The sequence below is a fragment of the Tamandua tetradactyla genome, chromosome 5, assembly GCF_023851605.1.
Source record: "Tamandua tetradactyla isolate mTamTet1 chromosome 5, mTamTet1.pri, whole genome shotgun sequence".
NCBI classification, from domain to species: Eukaryota; Metazoa; Chordata; class Mammalia; order Pilosa; family Myrmecophagidae; genus Tamandua; species Tamandua tetradactyla.
The window spans coordinates 33,751,195-33,771,114 of NC_135331.1; the positions used below are offsets into that span (position 1 = coordinate 33,751,195).

Here is a 19,920-nt window from a genome sequence, read left to right on the forward strand (position 1 = left end):
AACAGTTTGCATGAGGCTTGTAGCAGAGCAAACCTGAGTTATTTTAAGCAGAGCCCCAAGAATCAGCAGGCAGATCAAAGAGCATGGGAGGTACTTGTTTCACCACAGAGCTCTAATAGGTCATGAGCCCCCTTTTCCAGTGGAAATGAACAGCTGTCACTGATCATGACAGACAGGAAGGACTGGGGGGAGGGGAGCAAAACACAGGATGAAGAGGATGGTTTACTAAAAACCAATTCATATATAAAGCTCTCCAGCTTGGATATAGTGTTGCAATGAAACAACAAATATAATTTTGCACATTTGACCACACTGAAATGTGCATGTCAAGTGAAACTGACCCTCTTAAGAAGCAGCCAGTCAATTCAACTTAACTACTGCATAAGCTGTCTGGCAGGTATCAACTACCACGCAGCTCTGATTACTCACTGGGAATTTTAGAAGTAATTTCAGGAGTGTTTGCCAGACCTAACTTTTTACCTCTACTGGAGACAAAAATGTCTAGGTTACAAGTTGATTTCTTATTTATTCCCTAAGAACTCTTCTTTCAAATCAGAATTCAATGTTCCTTCAAGACTCCATGCAGGAGTCACCTAAGTGCACTGCCTAAAGCAAAGACCTGAAATCTATTAGATAATAATACTGTTTGCTTGCTGCTAATCAGTCATGGCATATGAACAGTGTTTGCCCTGTGTCACTCCATTGCAGGGTACCTAGCTAAGAATTTATACCTGCCTATAGTTTTTTAAAATTCCAAAGTAGAGAAAATCACGTCAACTGTTAAGCCTGAGCAATGATTGGCTTTCTGGATATGGACAAAACCTTTCCTGACAATTGGGTCAGATGATGACTATTTCTTGAACTACATAATGCCATTGTGAACTACCATGCTTTTCTGAAGAGAAAGGTAGGGTTTCCCCATTATAGGTCAATAAAACTAATTCTATCAAAAACAGTTTAATCAATTGTTCTGATGTGAGGAAAATCACAAACCCAATTTTCTTCTGGGTTTAGAAAAGTAAAAACAAGAGCCGCCTCCTACTATCCCCCCCAAAATAAAAAACAAAACAAAAAGACCCCCATCCAGTGGCATTCCTTGTTTTTGGCTCCATTCCTCTACTAGAGGAATGCCTGTGTGGTCTGTTTGAGGACATTAGTTACAGTAACAACTTTAAGAACATGCCAACACTCAAGAATATGAGAGAGTAACCATTAAAGAGGAACTAAGTAAGTCAAGGATTCTTTAAATGTGCAGAGTTGCTCGTTCCCTCCTCAAACCAGAGGCTGATGCTTTGTGTGGAGGTTTCAAGCTGACTTCTTGTTCATTCCCTAAAAAAGTCTTTCAAATCAGAAATCAACGTTCCCTCAATACTCTATGAAGCAGTCACCTAAGTACACTGCGTAAAACAAAGATCTGAAATCTTTTGTCAGGAATAGGTGAGTGTGGCATTACCTTGCAGGTGCGGTGGCTGCTGGCTGCTGCCCATAGGTTGGATAAGCAGGTTGAGTGCCATAAGCAGACTGAGCTGCATAGGAGGCCTGGGTGGTGGTGACGGTAGCAGTGGTGGTATCGTAAGCACCAGTGCCATACCCTTGGACAGGCTGGCTGTAAGCCTGGGGGGCAGTCGGAGTAGTATAACCTAGAACAAAGGAGAGGTGCATCAGTTTTCTGCCTCCCTACTCTGCAAGATATCTGCCCAGACACTTATTTATTGACACTTACTTTCAACCATCATGGTTGAATACCCTTTAGGTATTTCCCCTTCAGCAAGAGCATCAATAAACCAATATTTAAAGCCTTAAGTTCCTTGAAAGTCCCCAGTTTTTAGCAAAGCACTGGCTGATTTGCTTTAAAAAGACACCTAACAGAAAGGAGGGGATCAAGTATGGTTCCTTCACATGTTGGTATTGCTATAGAAACAGGACTCCTTCTGCCTCCTTTCTTCTGCCCGCCCCTGCCCCCCTCCAAACATTCAACAGGAAATAAATCAGCATTTGCCACTAATTTTGTACTTGTTTTACAAATAAGTCTTAATATTTTGCTCAACTAACCTATGTGATTACAAAAACAAATACTAAACCTCAAGCAGGAATAATCCCAGAAAGGGTGGTAAAAGGTAAATGACAGAGCATTTGAGAACAGCTATAAAATAAAATAATGATCCAGGTACTAGGCTTAACAATAAAACCTATCATTTGGGGTAGCAATTCATTTAATTACTTCCCTTCAGTCCCAAGTACTGCATCATGTGCAGTTCATGTTTAACTTAAGGAAAATAGGAAATTCTGAAGAACATGTATTTATTTTTTACTGGTAGATAGCAACATTTGATTGAACACCCTAAGAATTGCTAATTTTGTCTCAGTTAACAACTGAAAAACATTTGTAGTACAACTAAAGTTTGAAATGAAAAGGGACAATAAAAGATATGCCACAAATTATTTTTTCATAGGTATAACCTTTTTTTGGGTAAACTGTTTTAAATTAAACTTAATAGTTTCCAAAACAAATCCTAAAAGGTAAATGTTTTTACACAAAACTTGTTTGGGATTCTAGGCTAGCCATCAAGCAACCCAATTCCATTCCTTTCTTACTACCACAAAGCAAATGGGCCTTTTCCCTGCTCATCAATATTGGAGGTAATATTGGAGTTCTACCCTTCACCCTGCACTCAGCAGTCTCCCTAACTAGGCATCATGAAGACCTGCTCTCACAGATATGTCACAGCCCAAGATGAGTTCCCTCCTGATTTTCTGTATCCCTCCCCGTCTATTCCCATAGATGTTCATAAGCCTCTGCCAGACTAGGCAGGATTCATGCCCCTCCCTCTACCCTCTGGGAGTTGGGCTTGGAATGTGACAATAAAATCCTTAGGTCTGTAGCCCTTAACTGGATCCCTTTTTCTGTAGTTGGATTCTACTCCCTCTTACTCTTTCTCCTGGTTTGTGGCACAAGTCAGTCAGACAATAAAGTCTGGTCTAGACGCCAACATTTATATTCATCAAAGGAAAAGTCAAATCTCACTAAAGTTAAAAAAAAAAAAGTTATACTCTTTCAAAACAGATGGTGAATTAAGACTGTTCATTTTAATTAAGATTTTGGGCCTTGATGTTTAGTTAGAATAAAGTGCTCTCATTTTTATTAAAAAGCAAACAACGTACTAAGCAAAAATACATAGTAACTTCCCTTAGTACAATCTGAAATGTCACCATTTAGAACACAGAGAATATTATTTTCCTATTCATCCCAAACAAATACATTTTATGAAAACTCTGAAATTAATTATGCACAAAACAGTTATTTCCTTCTCAAAACTGTTGGGTTGAAAGGAAATTATTTAAAAGTATATTTCACAAAAATAGGGTGCTCCAAGCAATGAATGTTTCTGACTTGGCATAGCTGTTTATCTAAACTGTTTATTTAAAATTTTTTTGTAGAGTCCTAAGGCCAACCATATAAACCACTCATTTGTTTAAATTTTTTAAGCTTGTCTTTTTTTTTCTTTTTTAGAGCAGTTGTAGGTTTTCAGAAAAATCTTGCAAAAAGTAGAATTTCTATATATCATTTACTTAAATTTAACTAGACTCTAAATCCACCTACCCTAAAACTCCTACTCAGATTCATCTCCCTACATGACAGGCCATCTATAAGATTTATAAGAGTAATTAAATACAAAAAACTCCACACTGATCAGGGCAATAACTCATGTCATAAAACTATGCAGCAATAGTAGTGCTAAAGGATTATAGGGATTAATTAATGATCTTTTAATTAATCTGTAGTACCCCACACAAGCAGCCAAGCAAAATGAACAAAAATCAACAGCAAAACAATGGCAACAAAAAACACCAACAGCAAAAAAGGCAACACATCTATATGCTGATGACTTTTAAAAGTAAAAAAAACATTACACGAACTGACCAAAATTTCTGTTCAACCTGAATCCTAAAAATTAATGTTTACAAATTTCATTCCAATTAACTTTTTGAGGTTTATTTATATAGCCTCTTTCTTCTAGAGAAGAATAGGGTCTTAAACATTCTTTCCAATAATTACTTAATGATTTGTATGTGCAAAGGCAGCACAAGGTAAGGAAAGAATAGTCAAGTTTGTACTTGCACCCACTTACTACCTGTTAGGGTCGCCACTTAGTTTTGCTCAGTCTCAGTTTGCTTACCAGGTGTAAGTTTGCCCCAAAGGTTATTAGGAGGATAAATAGGAGATAATGAAAATTCTCCTACAGGTATAATTAATCTTTATAAACATCCCTTATTATTGTTATTAAGTGTAATCTCTTGCACATCAAAGCGAGTGGTTTCTGTATTAGAATGTCCTACATTTTTATTTTCAGGGCTCACTGAAAATTTCAATGTCAACACATGACTTCAGAGTACCTACGGGATACTTTGCTTTTCCTATAAACGACTCCATTACATCCCTATAAAATGAGCTAGGGATTTGAAAGACTAGATGATTATTTATTTAAAAAATCACTTTTCTTTTTAAAACATAGTAGCTTAGTATGTAAAGTTAATCCCACAATTTCAAAATTCTGTGCTAAAAAAGTGAATGGTTTTGGTTCTAGCTCTTCCCACAATTCCAACTAACATCACTGGTAAGTTTACATAAACATTTCCCACCCTTGTCGAGATAACCATCAGATAGGTTAGTATTTCCCAGCAAATTCATGACATTTTTTTGGGTAATAAAAAAAAATTTTTTTCATGACATTTTTAATGATATAAGTTATAGATAGGTGTTCCTTTCCCCCTACTAAAGACCCCGATACACTATATAACTTGAAGAACTGAAATTATTTTGAAAATAAGAGGTTTTTATATCTTTCAGATTTTTATTTTAAAACATTCTTCTGTAATAAGACAAAATAAATTATTTTTCACATATTTCATTCTTAATCCCAGTATCAAGATACAAATTATTCTAATTCTTAGACTATTTCATTTTTTAGCCCCCTAGAATGCTATTATATATATTTAAGACATACTGTGGAATAAAATAATTCATAACACTCATAAGAGAAAACCAAATATGTCTCGACTGGAAACCAACAGACAAACATGATGCATGCGGGGTGGGAGTCTGTGCCTCTAAATAAATCTACTCATGCAATTTATCCTTCAGGGAACAGGAGGTAATAGTCACCTGAAATACCTTTGGGAAGGTGAACAACTATTATTACTAAGGCTTGACACAAATAATATAAGCCCTTTCCCAAACCAGGTAAAGAAAAGGACATGGATCTGCAAATGGCACCTGAAGCAGATTTCCATTAGCACCTTGTGTGTGATGTTAGAAAATTTGGGGGTTAAACAAATGAAAACACCTAAAGGGTTAACATTACAGGGTTAGACAAGATGGAAAGCATTTCCCATGCAAGAATGAGCAGGATAGTCAAACCTGTACTGGTCCCTTCTACTGTGGAAAGCACAAAACAAAAAGTAGAGGGTACACTATCAGATGAAGCAAACATGTGAAAACGTTTGATTTTTAAGCAGCTCAGTTTAAGAAGGCTCATTCTTACCCAGTATTAGCATTAGCACATCTGTTACATATTCTCCATTTTGTCACGTGAGAACATTCAAACCACTGTACAAAACAGTTAAAGAAGTTTTTTTCTCCTTTGGAAATTTTCCCACCCCCCCTTCTATTAGTGATCGATCCCTCAAGGAGATTATAAGGGGAAAAAAAATACCTCCTCCTCAAAATAAAAGGATCCCCACATGCCAACCTATGGATGAGAATACCAGTAGCAAGCCTCTTAGCAATGCCCTAGTCAATGTGACCGAACAATCTTTCCAAGGCATGTCTTACCAGTGGGAGGCTGTCCATAAGAAGACGCATAGGCGGTCTGCCCATAAGTTGCAGTGGTCTGAGCCTGGGTATAGCTGACATCCGTGGGCTGTCCGTAAGTTCCATAACTTTGTTGCCCATATGCCTGCTCCAAAGAAAACAGACAGAAGAACTTTATATATAAAACCTTGTATTTTAGCATTGAAATGACTGATTTGCTTCTAAGTTTCTATATTGGAGAACCAAAGTAAAAAAATACTTTCCAATAAAAACATTTTTAAAACCACTGATCAGAGGATTATGAACACTTGTTAGCTCTCATCCAATCCACTCATATTTCTGTAAGCTCAATTACAAAAAAACTCCTGAGATAATTAGGCAAAATCTGAGTTAACTATACAATGATTAACAAGTCACTCTCAAGGGGAAAAGCAATAGGGGCACAGGTGTACAACTGCCAGTACTTACTGTAGCACAGTTTCAGTAACTGGAAACAAATATTAGGAAGACAAAGAGAGAAAAAGATGAGGCTGAAATTTGTCAGGTAACTTTGAAAACAAGATTTGCAGCATGACACAAAGATGGTCAGGCTACTTCAAAGAAAATAAACCAAAACACTGTATGAACATGACAATACTTAAAACCCGGCAGGGAACGAGTTGTTCTTTCAGGTTTGTTTGCATGAATAATTATGTAAGATTTGCCAGGCATCACATTCTGGCTGTCCTAGAATAGGTTTCCATGGCATAGTTATTAGTATCCATTTTATGCCATGGGCATTTCAAAATTCAAGGTGACTGTGAGTATACTGGGAGGCTAATTCTAGAATTTGCTGGCCTAGTCTTTTAAACACAGACTCAAGACTCATGTCTTGGAAAGAGTTCAGGAACTATGTAGCCAGGCAGCTTCGACTTGAGGGCTGACCCCGACATTTACTGCACAACTACCTACAACTTACAAAATCTCTATGCACAGCAATTTTTCCATCTGCAAAATGGCCATTAACATCATCTCCCTCCACAGAGCTGCTGTGATAATAAAATTCAACATAATAAAGCATGTAGAGGAACCAAGCATTGAACAGGGCATGTGATATGCACTTTGAGAGATAGCAAATAAACTAGAAAGTTATGGATAACTAGCTATTCCCACCTTCAGGATGGTTTCACTTATAAATGGCAGGATGAATTCCCTCGTACTTTTAACTATGAAAGTTTAAATAGGGGATCTTATGATTACAAACACATTACTATTTCACTTTTCCATTATCTAATTTTCGAAAAAGACCTGTGCTAACTATCATTTTAACGTTTTACTTGAAGATTCAGCTATATGCAATTGATCTTCAAGACGAACTGGGTGTAATTACATGAAATCTTGAATAGGGTGTGAGATCTTCTTGGTTTGTACAGGTTAGTGTGATATTCCAATATATCCCAGAGCAATCTGGACAGAGAATAAAAAAGGATTTCATTCTCTGGAGAGGAAGGAGGCAATATTAGACTTCCCTATTTGGGGGATTTATGATATTCTCAAAAGCAGTAGGGACAACCAATTCAATAGGCTGAGCCCTCAAGCTTGGGGCTTGCCCCTATGAAACTTATTTCTGCAAAGGAGAACCTAAGCCTACTGATAATTACGCCTAAGAGTCACCCCCAGAGAACCTCTTTTGTTGCTTAAATGTGGCCGCTCTCTTTAAGCCAACTTGGCAAGTAAAATTACTACTCTGCCCGCCCCCACCATGGGATATGACTCCCAGGGGTGTAAATCTCCCTGGCAATGTGGGACATGAATCCCGGGGATGAGGTGGGACCTAGTATCATGGGATTGAGAAATCTTTCTTGACCAAAAGGGGGGAGAAATGAGACAAAACAAAGTTTCAATGGCTGAGAGATTTCAAACAGAGTCAAGAGGTTATCCTGGACTTTATTCTTATGCGTTTTATAGAATTTCCTTTTTAGTTTGTGGTGTATTGGAATGGCTAGAGGGAAGTACCTGAAACTGCTGAACTGTATTCCAGTGACCCTGATTGCTAAAGATGACTGTATAACTATATAGTTTTTACAATGTGACCATGTGATTATGCAAACTTTGTGGCTGATGCCTCCTTTATACAGGGTATAGACAGATGAGTAAAAAAATATAGACAAAAAATAAACAAAGGGGAGAGGAGTCAAAAAAAAGAGTAGTGGTCAATGAGAGGAAATGGTAGGGAGTATGGGTTTTTTCTTTTTATTTCTTTTTCTGAGCAAAGCAAATGTTTTAAAAATGATCATGATGATGAACACACAACTCTGTAATAATACTGTGAGCCACTGATTGTATACTTCAGATGGATTGCGTGTGTGACGATATCTCAATAAAAATACTTAACAGATTACCTGGGTCGTCTGTGCATATCCTTGAGTGGGCTGGGCGGTATAAGCACTGTAGCTGTAAAAGAGTACATGCAAGAATTGAATACAGAACATTCACATGCCATTACTATATCCTTTACATCTCATACTCCAAAAACATTAACCAACCACAAACAAAATACTGTTGTAAAACACTGACTTACCCCTGCTGGGCTGCAGCTTGGCTGTAAGTACTGTAATCTAGAGGAAACAAGGAGAGAAAATAGTGTGAAAGTCAGAGGAGACTGGAAAGGAAGGGGAAGGAATACAGGTGGCAGGAAAATTCTTTAAACTGTTTAATCTTTAGGCCTATAGGCTAACACATGTCCAAAGGAGGACTTCTCATCTCCTGACACCAAACCAAAAAATAAGTCTGAGCCAATTACACTCAGAAAGTTTGAGCCTGGTGCCAGCTAATGAGGTCAAGATCAGTTGATTTGGCAGAGACACTTTTCATGTTCCCATAACCACTAAACCCCTCTCAACCACTGGCTGTCATTTCAAATACATGACCGTGATCACGCTAAGACTAACAGAATATGACCCAATGACAGGATTACAAGTTTTATCTTCATAAAAAAATGAGGCATGCAACAGTATTTCAACGTTTAACTTCAGAATGGTTACATTAGTAGTTAGATCTATTTCTTCAAAAACTACTTTCTCTATTACTCTCTCACTTTGCAAGGTAGACTAACTATACTTCCCTAGCAGGATACTGGCAAAACAAAACAAAACACACAAAAACAAAAACAAAAAAACCCGAGAACCTAGTATTTAAAAAGGTTTGCTAAATATGTAAGAGCAAATCTGTAAATAAATCGCAGTGAAGCAGAGTTAACACAGAATCCTGGAATTTGGCAAAGAAAGCCATTCAATCCTTTTTTTTGCAGTAATTTGGTTTGAGAGAACACCATTTCATCTAAAAACTCAAAGTGATTTCAACCTAAAAAAAAAAAGCCACAAATTGTCTTCCCTTTTCTTCTAAATATATATATATTTTTGTGGGTATTTACAACATGTATGACAAGGGACTTTAAAAACTCTGGCTCACTGGGTGAACTACAAGTAGTGAAAACATAAAACATAAAATGGTTAATAAAGTAAAATGGCTAATAAGTTTTCACAGCACTAGTGAAATAAACTTAGATAAATTCAGTTAAAAAAAAACAAACATTTTTTAAAATTCTGCCCAATTCTCTCATCTGTCTTCTCCATAAGAATTCATATTTTGTTCTGTTTGAAGATGGTTCTGCCAAAAGGACAGGACAAAAGGGTCTTCTCTCTTCCAATCAGGAAGTAGTCCACCATCCAAACGCGACAGTTTATAGTTCAGCTTTTTATGGTGTGGTTCTACCCCATTCCATCCAAAGTTGGCCTCAGAGCCCTCTATCTTGGCCTGGGTGTATTTTACAGAATCCATCTCATTCAGTTGGTTTATCTTTCTCCATCTCACAAACTTCACCTGACACTTTCTTTCCTCCACCGCCCCCCCCAGGATGCTGAATCATCAACATTAACAAATCAACTGCCCAAAGGCTACCTATATTGAACAAATTGATTTAAGATAGCCTTAAGGCATTTTCATCAGCACTACAATTCATGACGTTTATGTGACATATAAAAGTAAACCGAACCATTTCTTCCATGTGGCATTCACAAAATAAACACACCAATAAAGCATGTGAAAACATATATTTCAGCCAACATTTTGTTGAGGTTTCTGAATGAGAAATGATTCTAAATCGCTGGCATGTAAATTCTGTTTGCAATAGGACTTTTACACAAGAATAGTTATGTAAAACATAAAATTGGCAAAGATGATATGGAACTGAAGATGTGACTGGCATGAAACTAGAAGATTTCACCCTACCCTAGTGGGCTCACCAATTCCTAAGGGAGATGGCAAGTTTGTTTCATGAGAATTACATACAGCATGGATATTATATGGCCTCAAATATGCTTCAATTATACCCCGGTCAAATTATTTAGTGACCAATTGTGTTCTCTTTTTAATTCCCAAATGTGCAGCTGAAGACTTCACTAGAAATACTGGACTGGTTGGGAGGAGGAAAGAGGCTGGAATTCAGGGGGTCCTCTAGGGTACTGGCAATATTCTGTTTCTCCACCTAGGTGGTGGTTACTTGGGGAGTCTGCGTTGTAATTCTTTGTGTTCCAATGGACATAGGCTTTAGGTGCTTTTCTATATATGATATATACAAGAGGGAAAACATGCATTATTACCCAAGACAGCAGCTTTACGGCAGTCACTGTCTAAACTGTGCAGATTTAAATATTCAACTACATAATGCATTAGAGTCAGTATGGGGCAACTTTGTGGAAACCAAAATGCTTTGCTGTAAGGTCAGAAGTTAAGGACTCAAAAAGTCCCTAAAAGATCTAGCCTCGTTCACTCATTTTTACAAGAAAGAAAATTAAGGTCCAGAAAAGTTACATGACTCCCCAAAGCCTCACACCACCACCACTTCCCATCCCTGTCCTAATACTATTGTGTCTGCATAAAGCACAATTGTAATTGTAGTTTAAAAAAATCAGTCAACAACAATCAATGGAAGTTGAGTAAAACTGACCGAAAAACATGTCCAGCCATGCTGAAGGTACACATCTGCACCCCTCTCCCCAGGATTCAGCAGGGCAGGGACAGTAACATTCAACCATTGCCCATCCCAAACTTGGACAGCCAGCATTTACCCGTTTTACTAATCACACAGTACGGTAAAATGAGAAATATATCTTTAGGTTGCTAGATTACGGACCCTTTTCTGAAGAAAACTCTGAACGACCCAGAGGTTATCCTGTCTTCCCCTCTCATCTCCTCTGTTTCTAAGGCCAGGAATCAGGAGGCCTAAGAATATCTCCAGAGGCAAAACTGCTGGACCTAGCAGATAACCGCCAGCTAGGGAATGGACAGTTTGCAAAACGGCAGGTGCTTAAGTACACTTTTTAAAAATTCTCCATGCACCAAGGACCACCTCACACATCACATTCTGGAGTTCACAAGTCTGGCTTTCTTTCCATGTCTACCGAGAGCCTCTTTTCCCTCTTCTTTTAGCAGCCCACAAAATATATAAGCCTATCGGCCCGACGCAGGCTATTAAACGCGTGAAACGATTGCTTAAGCACAATTCAAATACTGGTGCCGACCTTTTGTTCCTCTTAGGTCGAAGAACCCAGAAATTTCTTTCCATAGAAATTCAGGCCTCGCAATCCAGACTGGCCTTATTATACAACAGATCTCCCTCGGCGTTTGCAATAAAAATGGACTCTAGGAATCACTTAATAGCTTTTGAGAAAAGGAGGAAGTGGAGTTTACAAATAATGAAAAAAAAAAAAAAACCCCAAAAAGCCCGAGAGGGCAGCCGATTGTGGGGTTCAAAAAGATGGAGCACATTCCGCCCAGCGCCCAGTGAAGCAGAAACTCAGCTTTGGGGCTGGAACGCGTGGAGGGAGCAGCTCGGTGGCTCCGGACTCCCCCAGCCGACCCGGCCTTAGGGATGACGGGGCTCCCGCTCATAGGCCGAGCGAAAGGCCGGCGCCCCCCGGCCCACAAATCCGCGACGCCTTTTTTGTTTGTTGTTTTTTTCCCCTAAGCTTCTCCTGGAGGTAGGGTCGCCCTCGGGCTCGAGCCACCTCTCAGGAAACGTGTGTTTGAGGGGGTAGGGTACACAGGCAGCGGGTCCACGGCTTTCCCACGCGCCAACCGGGCCGCCTCCACACGGACTTTTGCAGACGCCAACTCGAAGCCCAACCAAGCAACCACCTCCAGCCCCGCGCCCCACGCAGCGACCCAGAGGCCGCAGGCCCCGCCCACGTGGCGGGCTGCCCCGAGCGCAGGGCCGACGGCCGCCACACAATGGAGGCCTCGACGGGTCCCGCGCGCCCTCGTCACCGCGCGCCGCCGCAAGCCCCCCGCGCGCGGGAGGCGCCGGAAGATTCTAGAACCGTCCCGCCCGGTGGGGGAGGGGGGGAAACACGGGTCTCCAAGCCCGTCCGGCTGTGGCGGGCAACTGAGACCCCTCTCGGCAACCCCACTCAGTCGCCCCGGCCACCTCCAGAGACGAGTGGCCCCTGGTTTGGGCGTCCCAGTCGACGCCGGCGCGACCGCGGTTCCACCTCACTCACCCGTGGACGCCATTTTCTCTGCTTCCTCCTCGTTCTCTCAACGTCCGTCTCCCTCTCGCCTTCCCTCTAGGCGCCGCACTGCGCAGGCGCGAAGCCCGCAACCTCGGACGCTACCATGGGACCAGGCCACGGGGGTGTGGGAGGACAAGGAGGAACCTCAGCTTTCTCGCCCTTACCGCCCGCAACTCTAGTCTTAGTACTCTCTAAAGAGCGCCGGATGTGACGTGCGGGCCAAAACAGCACTGAAGGAGCCGGAGCGGCCGTTGAACAGATCTCGGTATCAAACCGAGGTAACTCTCCGCACGAAGCTGGGTTGTTCGGAATGGTTACGTCCTCTGGCTCTAGGGACCGTCTGTGAAGAGTCTGGCCTGGAGGGAAACGGAGGGCGGCGGGAAAGCTGGGGGAAGGGATCCGGGCCTAGGACAACTGCTGACTAATCGGCGGGCGGCGTGCCGGCCAGGCGGTAGGGGTCACGCGCCAGGTGTGTGAGGAATGGGCTCGGGACTCCCGGGCCTTGGCGGTGGGGTAGAGTCCTGACTCCTAGGCGGGTGCCCCGCGCGGCCTCCCCGGGGTCGAGGGCGCGCTCTGTAGTGAGTACCCTGGACACGTGGTGCGGGCAGCGTGGTAGGGGGCCGGGGGCTCATAGGCTGGGTGGGAGGTCCGAACGCTAAGCCCGGCCCCGAGAGGCCCCCACTAACGGTCGAAGTTAAGAAGGTCCCTTCGTCATCCCCATCTAACGCCCTTGTTTTTACGGAAGGGGAAACTGAGGCCCAAGGAAGTTTGGTACTTGACCCAAAGTCACAAAGTCTGACCCATACCCTGGGACCTTTAACCTTCCCACTCTCCGGAAGAACTTTTCCGTCCTTGTCTTCCCATTCTGTCTTCCCGGCTTCCTATTAAGGTAGGCAGGGCTTGATCGTTGACAGTCCCATTATATAGATGAAGAATCTGGGCCCCAAAAAGTTCAAGTCCCAGCCATGCATGTTGACGTGCAAGGTGGCCTGGGAGGGAGTGATTGTGAAAAAGTAGTAGAAGGCTTGCAGATGGGCCTTGGACCCAGACCCAGCCTCAGGGCAAGGCTCGCACTTGCAAAAGACAGGTCTCACCCCAAATTCCTTAGTGGGACCCGGAGCCAATGCATCTTTCTTTTGGTGAGCACGTATGAAGTGCTGGGTGCACCCTGGGGAGCTTGGGATAAGTGAGAGGAGGCTCCTCCATGATCTCAGACTGCCTGCCTAGGAGGAGGACAGATAAGCCAAGCTGTGCTCATAAATTAGGATAAGATCCCCAGTGTGGGCCGGCGGAGGAGGCCAAGGGGACCTTTGAGCTAGACTTCAAAGGACGAATAGGAGTTTGCCAGTTGGAGAGACAGAGGGAAGCATATTGCAGATGGAGGAGCTTTCCATATTTTTCCTGCTGGAAACTGGCAGGTGGGTTTCACTGCCAAGGATGCTCTTGGCAAGAGAGCAGGTGAGGCAGCGTTTCTTGTCTCTCTAGGGTCTTACTTCCTGGGGGGCTTGAGGCAGGGTGGCCTAGCCAGCGGTGAGGGGCTTCCAGCAGGGCTGGAGGACAGGCCGCCAGGAGGAGGGAGGACAGGCTGCCAGGAGGAGGGAGGACAGGCCTTGTCTTGCGCACTAGTGGGCCAGAGCTCGGACCAGCCAGGCTGGAGGAGTTGTTTCTAAGCCCAGGCAGTGAGCCAGTTTGGCCACCCAGAGCTGGTGACTCCACCTGCCTTCCAGGATTAGCCACTAATGTTTATTGAGTGGGAGCTGTGGGCCTGGTCCTGCTTTAGCCCATTCCTTTTGCTCTTCACCCTAGGAGGAGAGAGGCTCAGATCTGGGGAAACTCAGAGAATGGAACCTTCCTTGGGAAAGAGTAGGCCAGGGCCAGAGGGGCTGTGCCGAAGGAAGCGATTTTTCTCAATCCCGTGACATTTTGTAGAGGTGCAGGGGGCAGGACTCCTGTTTCCCTGCCTCCAACTCTTTTGACTTTACTCTCCTTCCAATCTACTTGCCCACTGGCTGGCCCGCTTTGCAGACACTGCCTTGCAGGCTCCACCCCCTGGGTCTAGGGCTGCCAAATGGCAGGAGCTCTAAGGCTGGGCACAGTGGAGGGAGGAATGGGGGATGGTGGCTGCATGAACTGACTCCCACCCAGAGAGAAGAGGGAGGCATAGGAGGGCTGGAGATGGCCCTGAATTTTCCCTGAGGGGCTACACTCCTGTTTCTGGGAGCTCTGGGCTCCAATTTGACTTCCCTGGCTCTGTGCCTTTTACCCCTGACTCCTCTTCAGTGCCCATCAGAACTCAGGGCCCTTTTTCTCAACCACTGCCCATCCTCACACAGGGGCAGGCAGAATGGCAAGGTGGCTGGGCATATGAGTTAGGGTCTGAACTCTGCCATGGTCAGGTTGTGTGGCCTGCCTCTCCAGCCTCAGTTTCCACATCTCCAACATGGAGCTGTTGGCAGGGTCATTGAGAGTGAGTCAGTGAGATAAAGTCTATGATAATAACCACTGTTACTATTCTCCTTTATTCCCAGCATCCAGCCCCAGGACCTCCCTCGACCACCCTCAGCCAAGCCATGTATGCTAGAGGCACCTCTGGCCTGCCGACCCTGGTCATGCCCCTGGCCTCCTCAGCTCTGATGCTGCTGCTGAGTGGTCTGTGGCTGGTGGGGGCTGGCCCCAGCCTCGCCCTGGCTCCGGAGCTGCTGCTGGAACCCTGGCAGGGTGAGGGCCATCCACGAGGCCTTGGAGGAGGCAGGAGACTTGCTGGGGAGCCAAGACCAGTCACTTGCCATCTCTGGGCTTTGGTTTCCTCATCTGGAAACTAGGGATATCAGCAGCAGCTCCTCTTATATCAAGGACAGTTGGACAGAGCTGCCCAAGCAGTTCCCTGAATGACTATATAATACAAAACAATTAGAATCTGATGAGTACCTATCCATCCATCCAATCATTTAGTTAGCACATATTCATTGAGCATCTACCATGTACCATACACTGCTCAGTGCTGGGGATGCAATAGTGAACAAAGCAAGGTCCTTGTTTTCATGGCATTGACATTCTGGAAGGGGGAAACAGACATGAACAAGTGAATACATAGCTGGTGCTGAGAAGAAGGTGAAATGGTGTGGGGGGAGCTGTGAGTGATAGGGCTCTTATAGAAGGCCTTCATGACAGGGTGGCATTTTCCAGAGCCCTGCAGGGGGCAAGGCTAGCAGCCAGCCAGGCAGGAGGAACAGCAAGACAAAGACTCTGAGGTGGGAATACATCAGAGTGTTTGTGGGACTGCCAGGAGGACATGGGAATGGGGTTAATGGGAGGGGGGGGGGCAGGAGCGCATGTGGGGCCTTGAGGTCTGTGGTAGGACTTCAGCTCCAACTGGAGTGCATTGGAAGGATCCCCTGGCTGCTGTGAGCAACCAACTGAAGTGGGAACGGGTTGAAGCAAGAGCCCAGTGAGAGGGTGACGGCAAAGATCCTGATGCAAGATAATGGCCTGGCCCTGGAGGCAGGGGATGCTTTGGGGGTAGTAACTGAGGGTGAGAGAATACAGGGGCAGGAGGTTTGGTTGGGGCCTGAGCTGCTCGGAGGATGGAGTTAACCACTTACTGCAACAGGGAACCCAGTGTAGAGTTTGGCTTTTGGATATGTGAAGTCTGAAATGCTGATTTTACATTCAAGTGGGAGAGTGAGTTGGCTGTTGGACACGTGAGACTGGAGGTAGCAGATTCTGTGTCAGAGATAGAAATGTGGGAGTTATCAGCATATTGATGACATCTGAAGCCTAGACTGGAGAGGATGACCATGTTATATGTCTGTGAGTGTAGACACAAAGCTGCCCATCAGATCTGGCCATGTATAGCTCATTGCAAGAGTGGCTTCCCCAGAGTGGAGGGGACAGGCATGACTAGGAAAGGCAGTGGAGGCAGTGAAGGGTGATGACTTTTAGTAGTCTTGCTGTAAATAGGAGCAGAGATGGGGCAGTGGCTGGAGAGAAAGACCTGCAGTGTGCTTGACAGCTGACAGGAACAGCCCAGGACAGGAATATCAGTGCTGCAGAAGAGAGATGACTTTGGTAGGAGTGGGATGCACCCTGCAGTGGCCAAACAGGGATGGGGCCTAGGTCCCTGGGGAAAGTTGGCCTTGGATGGAAATGTGCCCAGCTCACCCCGGGCCAAGAGAGGGCAGAGGACTCAGGTGGAGGTCGAGCAGGGTGGGGTGGGAGCCAGTGGGTGGGAGTTCTTTTCTGACAGCTTCCCTTTTGCATTGAAATAAGAGGTAAGGCCTTCAGCTGAGCATGAGGAGGGGGAGGAGGTACTGGGGGTTCCAGGAGTGACCCCAGCTAAGCACCCGTTTTCCAGTAATAATAGCTCCAATTTACATTGGAGGAAACCAAATAATTTTTGGTTTCAAGGAGGTTAAGTGGCTTGTCTAAGGTCACCAGCTGGGAATTGGGGGGGCGGGTACAAGGACTGAAACAGGCAGGCAGTCTTACCAGCACCCCTGCTCCCAGGGTGTAGGATTCAGCAAATGTGTACTTAACGCCCCCCTCCCCAGTTCCTGGGATATAGCAAGAGCCCACCAGTGGCTGCTGGCGAGAAGCCACTAGAAGACTAGTGGGTCTGGACTTTTTATAACACAACAGGGGAGTTGTCCCAGTGTTTGGAAGCCCGTGGTCCCCTCCATGAAGGTTAAGTGGGTGGACTGGCTCCTGGGGAGGGGAAGCTGGCTCAGAAGTTAGCCCTAGCGGTAGGGCAGCCCCCAACTTGCACCTATGCCCCTCCTTTCTCCCAGCACACAGGCTGCTGACCCACGCCCTGGGCCACACAGCCCTGCCAGGCCTGCTCCTGAGCTTGCTGCTCCTGCCAGCACTGGGCTGGCAGCAGGAATGCCGCCTGGGCACCCTACGGTTCCTGTATGCCTCTGTCCTGCTCGCCCTGGTGGCTGGGCTACTGGCTGTGCTCCTGGCGGGCGTTGGGGTGCCCCATGCAGCCGGGGGCTGCGGCTACATGCCCGTGCACCTGGCCATGCTGGCTGGGCAGAGTCATCACCCTGGAGGGCCCCGTGGGGCACTGCCACCGTGGCTCCTGCCATGGCTGCTGCTGACCTTGACACCACTGCTCAGCTCCGAGCCGCCCTTCCTGCAGCTTCTCTGTGGTCTCCTTGCTGGCCTGGCCTGTATCCTTTGGCACCCAGGCCGTGTGGAGAGGTATGGGTTCTGCAGCTGGGCCTCCAGGTTGCGAGACCCAAGCAATACAGGATGCTGTGCACACACATTCCAGGACTGTCTCTGAGTCTGCTGTGCCAGGCTGGGGACTGGAGAGCCTGTGGCCTGGTGGAGGGACCCCTGCCAATTTAAGGGCTCCTTGGAGAGCCTGGGAGGGCTGGGGTAGCGCAAGAAGGCACCTTGCCTGGACCCAAGCTCAGAGAAGGCTCTCCAGAGGAGATAGTGTCTTAAGTTGAGATGTGCGGCATGAGTTTGGTGGAAAAAGAATGTATGCCAGACAGAGCATGCAACAGCTAGGGATGCGAGCAAGAATAGGGTTCCCTAGGAACTGGAAGGGGGAGAGAGCTGTGGCCAGTGGTGCATTAAACATGGGCTGCTGCTCCAAGGATGCTTACTGTCTGCTGGGGAAAACAGGCACAGGCTGATCCCCTGGGGTGGTTCCCACTGCCAGGAGCAGAGTCTTTTTAACATCTGGGACACCAATGCCGAACCTGTTTGAATCCTGGAGTGGGGAGTGTGTTGGCCTGGCTGCGGGCAAGGAACACATGCGCCAGTGGGACCTCTTACTGGAAGGATGGGCCTGCAGTCACTGACCCAAGCAGGCTCATGGAGCTCCGGGAACAGAGTGCAGGTTAGGGGGTGGCCAAGGGGGAGGGCTGATCCCCCTCAACTGAGGAGGTGCAGAGAGGTCCTTTCCCCTAAGGGCGATGACGTCCACCTGTAGGGTCAGTGAGAAGAGATGGGAGGGAATGCAGTCACATGCTTGGCACGAGGCTGGCGTGTGGGGCAGCTCCACCCCCAGCCACTGTTTGGTTTTCCTTGACCCACTGCCCTGCTCTGGGCAGACAGATGCAGCCGGGGCCTTCCGGTGGCTGGAGCTCTCAGAGCGGCGGCTGCAGGTGCTGCAGGAGGGCAGCCTGTGCAGGCTGCTGGCTGTGTGCTGGCCACTGAGGCTCCTTCCTTCCCCAGGTGGCCCACCAGAGCTGCCTCTCACCCATGCCCCCAGAGCCAGGTGAGGCTGCTTGGCTGGAGGGTGGTCCTGAGGACACGGGCCTGAGGGCGGGAGTGGCAGCAGTGGCCGACAGCCAGGCCCCTCTTCTGCCTCTGCCCGTCTAGGCCTGCCACCCCTGACCCTGCTTATGTGACCTTCCCTAGCTTCTGGGCCCACAGCGAGGGTGCAGCCCCATTCCTGCCGGGCCTGGGGTCCATGCAGCCGACTTGGGACAGCTCCCCTGAGGTGGGGGGCTGGGCCACGCCCAACTTCCCCCCAGGGGCTCAACTGTGGGCCGCTCTGGACGAGCAGAGACTACAGGAGGGAATTCAGGCTTCACTCTGTGAGGGACCAGTCCAGGGGCCCACAAGCCCACTATGGCTGCCAAAGTCCTCCGTCTCCTCACTGCGGTAAGGTGGAGTAGGCAGGGGTGGGGTCTCCTGGTGGACGGGTCAGGGGCGGCCCCGACATGCCTCCCTGTCCTTTCATCCTCCCCAGGCTGCAGCAGCTGGAGCGCATGGGCTTCCCCACGGAGCAGGCAGTGGTGGCACTGGCAGCCACAGGCCGCGTGGAGGGTGCCGTATCTCTGCTGGTTGGGGGGCAGGTGGAGGCCGAGGCACTGGTGACAGAGGGGAGGGGACAGACTGCCTACCCCGAGGGCCCTGGACCCCCCTAGTCCAAGTGGAGAGTGGGGTACAGGTAGGCTGTTCGGTGATAGGAGGCCTGGTCTGCAGGGCAGGGAGCCTAAGCCCCTGCCCTGTTCACTGAGGGTCCTGGTGGGGCACAAGGCCACATCTGGGGAAAAGAATGATCCCTCAGCACCCTGCCCTGGCACTTGTTTAGAATAAAAAGCAGTTTTTCAACCTCAACCTCCTCGGAGGCAGCAGTTGTGTCTTCTGTGTTGGCATCAGGAGGATGAATCAATGAATGGAGTGAATGGATGACCAATGGCAGTTCCTGTCCTGGCTGGTGCAGCCTCTAGGAAGCTGGCCTTGGCTGGGCTGGACCCTCTGCCAAGTGGCATTCTCCATTGTTCCCTTTCCTTGCTTAGTCCCCCAGACTCCCAATTTCTACCCATCTCTCAGGTCTCAGATCTGTGTAGATAGAGAACTTCTTCCAGGAAGTCTCCCCCGATTCCTCAGGAATGCCTTCCCTTGACTGCCCACGGCTTCCCCATTGCTGGACAGGGGCTGAATCAGTCTGTCTCTTGGCCCTGGCCCAGAATGCTCCATGGTTGGTGGGTAACTGGTGGGTGATTGCTGAGCCCCACGGGCAGGAAGTGAGGGGTGGGGGATGCAGTGGGAGGAGCTTCCTCAGCCTTGAAGAGGCAGCTCCTTCCACCTGGC

The 19,920-nt window shown here is 46.7% G+C and overlaps 2 protein-coding genes across 9 annotated transcripts in view; one reads left to right on the plus strand and one right to left on the minus strand.

Annotated features, from left to right (window-relative positions):
• Nucleotides 1-12,770, minus strand: part of EWSR1 (EWS RNA binding protein 1) — a 33,105-nt gene extending 20,335 nt beyond the window's left edge. Inside the window, exons 1-5 of one of the 3 annotated variants that reach the window (XM_077160637.1) lie at nucleotides 12,352-12,752; nucleotides 8,373-8,409; nucleotides 8,194-8,245; nucleotides 5,834-5,957; nucleotides 1,454-1,640 (exon numbers count right to left, since the gene is read on the minus strand). In XM_077160637.1, the coding sequence (XP_077016752.1) occupies nucleotides 1,454-1,640; nucleotides 5,834-5,957; nucleotides 8,194-8,245; nucleotides 8,373-8,409; nucleotides 12,352-12,364 (413 nt within the window). In that variant the 5' untranslated portion in view covers nucleotides 12,365-12,752. Of the gene's footprint in view, nucleotides 1-1,453; nucleotides 1,641-5,833; nucleotides 5,958-8,193; nucleotides 8,246-8,372; nucleotides 8,410-12,351 lie in introns of all 3 variants that reach the window. The other 2 variants (XM_077160638.1, XM_077160639.1) reach the window with 2 other exon arrangements.
• Nucleotides 12,162-19,443, plus strand: RHBDD3 (rhomboid domain containing 3). Of its 6 annotated transcripts, none has more exons than XM_077160646.1 (6): nucleotides 12,162-12,641; nucleotides 14,892-15,081; nucleotides 17,151-17,534; nucleotides 18,433-18,595; nucleotides 18,700-18,984; nucleotides 19,073-19,443. In XM_077160646.1, the coding sequence occupies exons 2-6, from the start codon at nucleotides 14,934-14,936 to the stop codon at nucleotides 19,248-19,250; spliced, it is 1,158 nt and encodes a 385-aa protein (XP_077016761.1). In that variant the 5' UTR covers nucleotides 12,162-12,641; nucleotides 14,892-14,933; the 3' UTR covers nucleotides 19,251-19,443. The 6 variants fall into 6 exon arrangements, with proteins under 6 accessions (XP_077016761.1, XP_077016764.1, XP_077016760.1 ...); XM_077160649.1 differs by lacking the exon at nucleotides 12,162-12,641 and adding an exon at nucleotides 12,673-12,832 and having other exon boundaries at nucleotides 18,439-18,595; XM_077160645.1 differs by lacking the exon at nucleotides 12,162-12,641 and adding an exon at nucleotides 12,674-12,832.
• Nucleotides 19,444-19,920: the final 477 nt, after the last annotated feature.

Bases quoted from the DNA above. Each gene is read 5' to 3' on its own strand.
- RHBDD3 (XM_077160646.1), top strand. From the start codon at position 14,934: ATGTATGCTAGAGGCACCTCTGGCCTGCCGACCCTGGTCATGCCCCTG. The intron at 17,535-18,432 runs GTATCCTTTGGC...CTGGGCAGACAG, and splicing joins TCTCCTTGCTGGCCTGGCCT to ATGCAGCCGGGGCCTTCCGG. The intron at 18,985-19,072 runs GTAAGGTGGAGT...CATCCTCCCCAG, and splicing joins TCCTCCGTCTCCTCACTGCG to GCTGCAGCAGCTGGAGCGCA.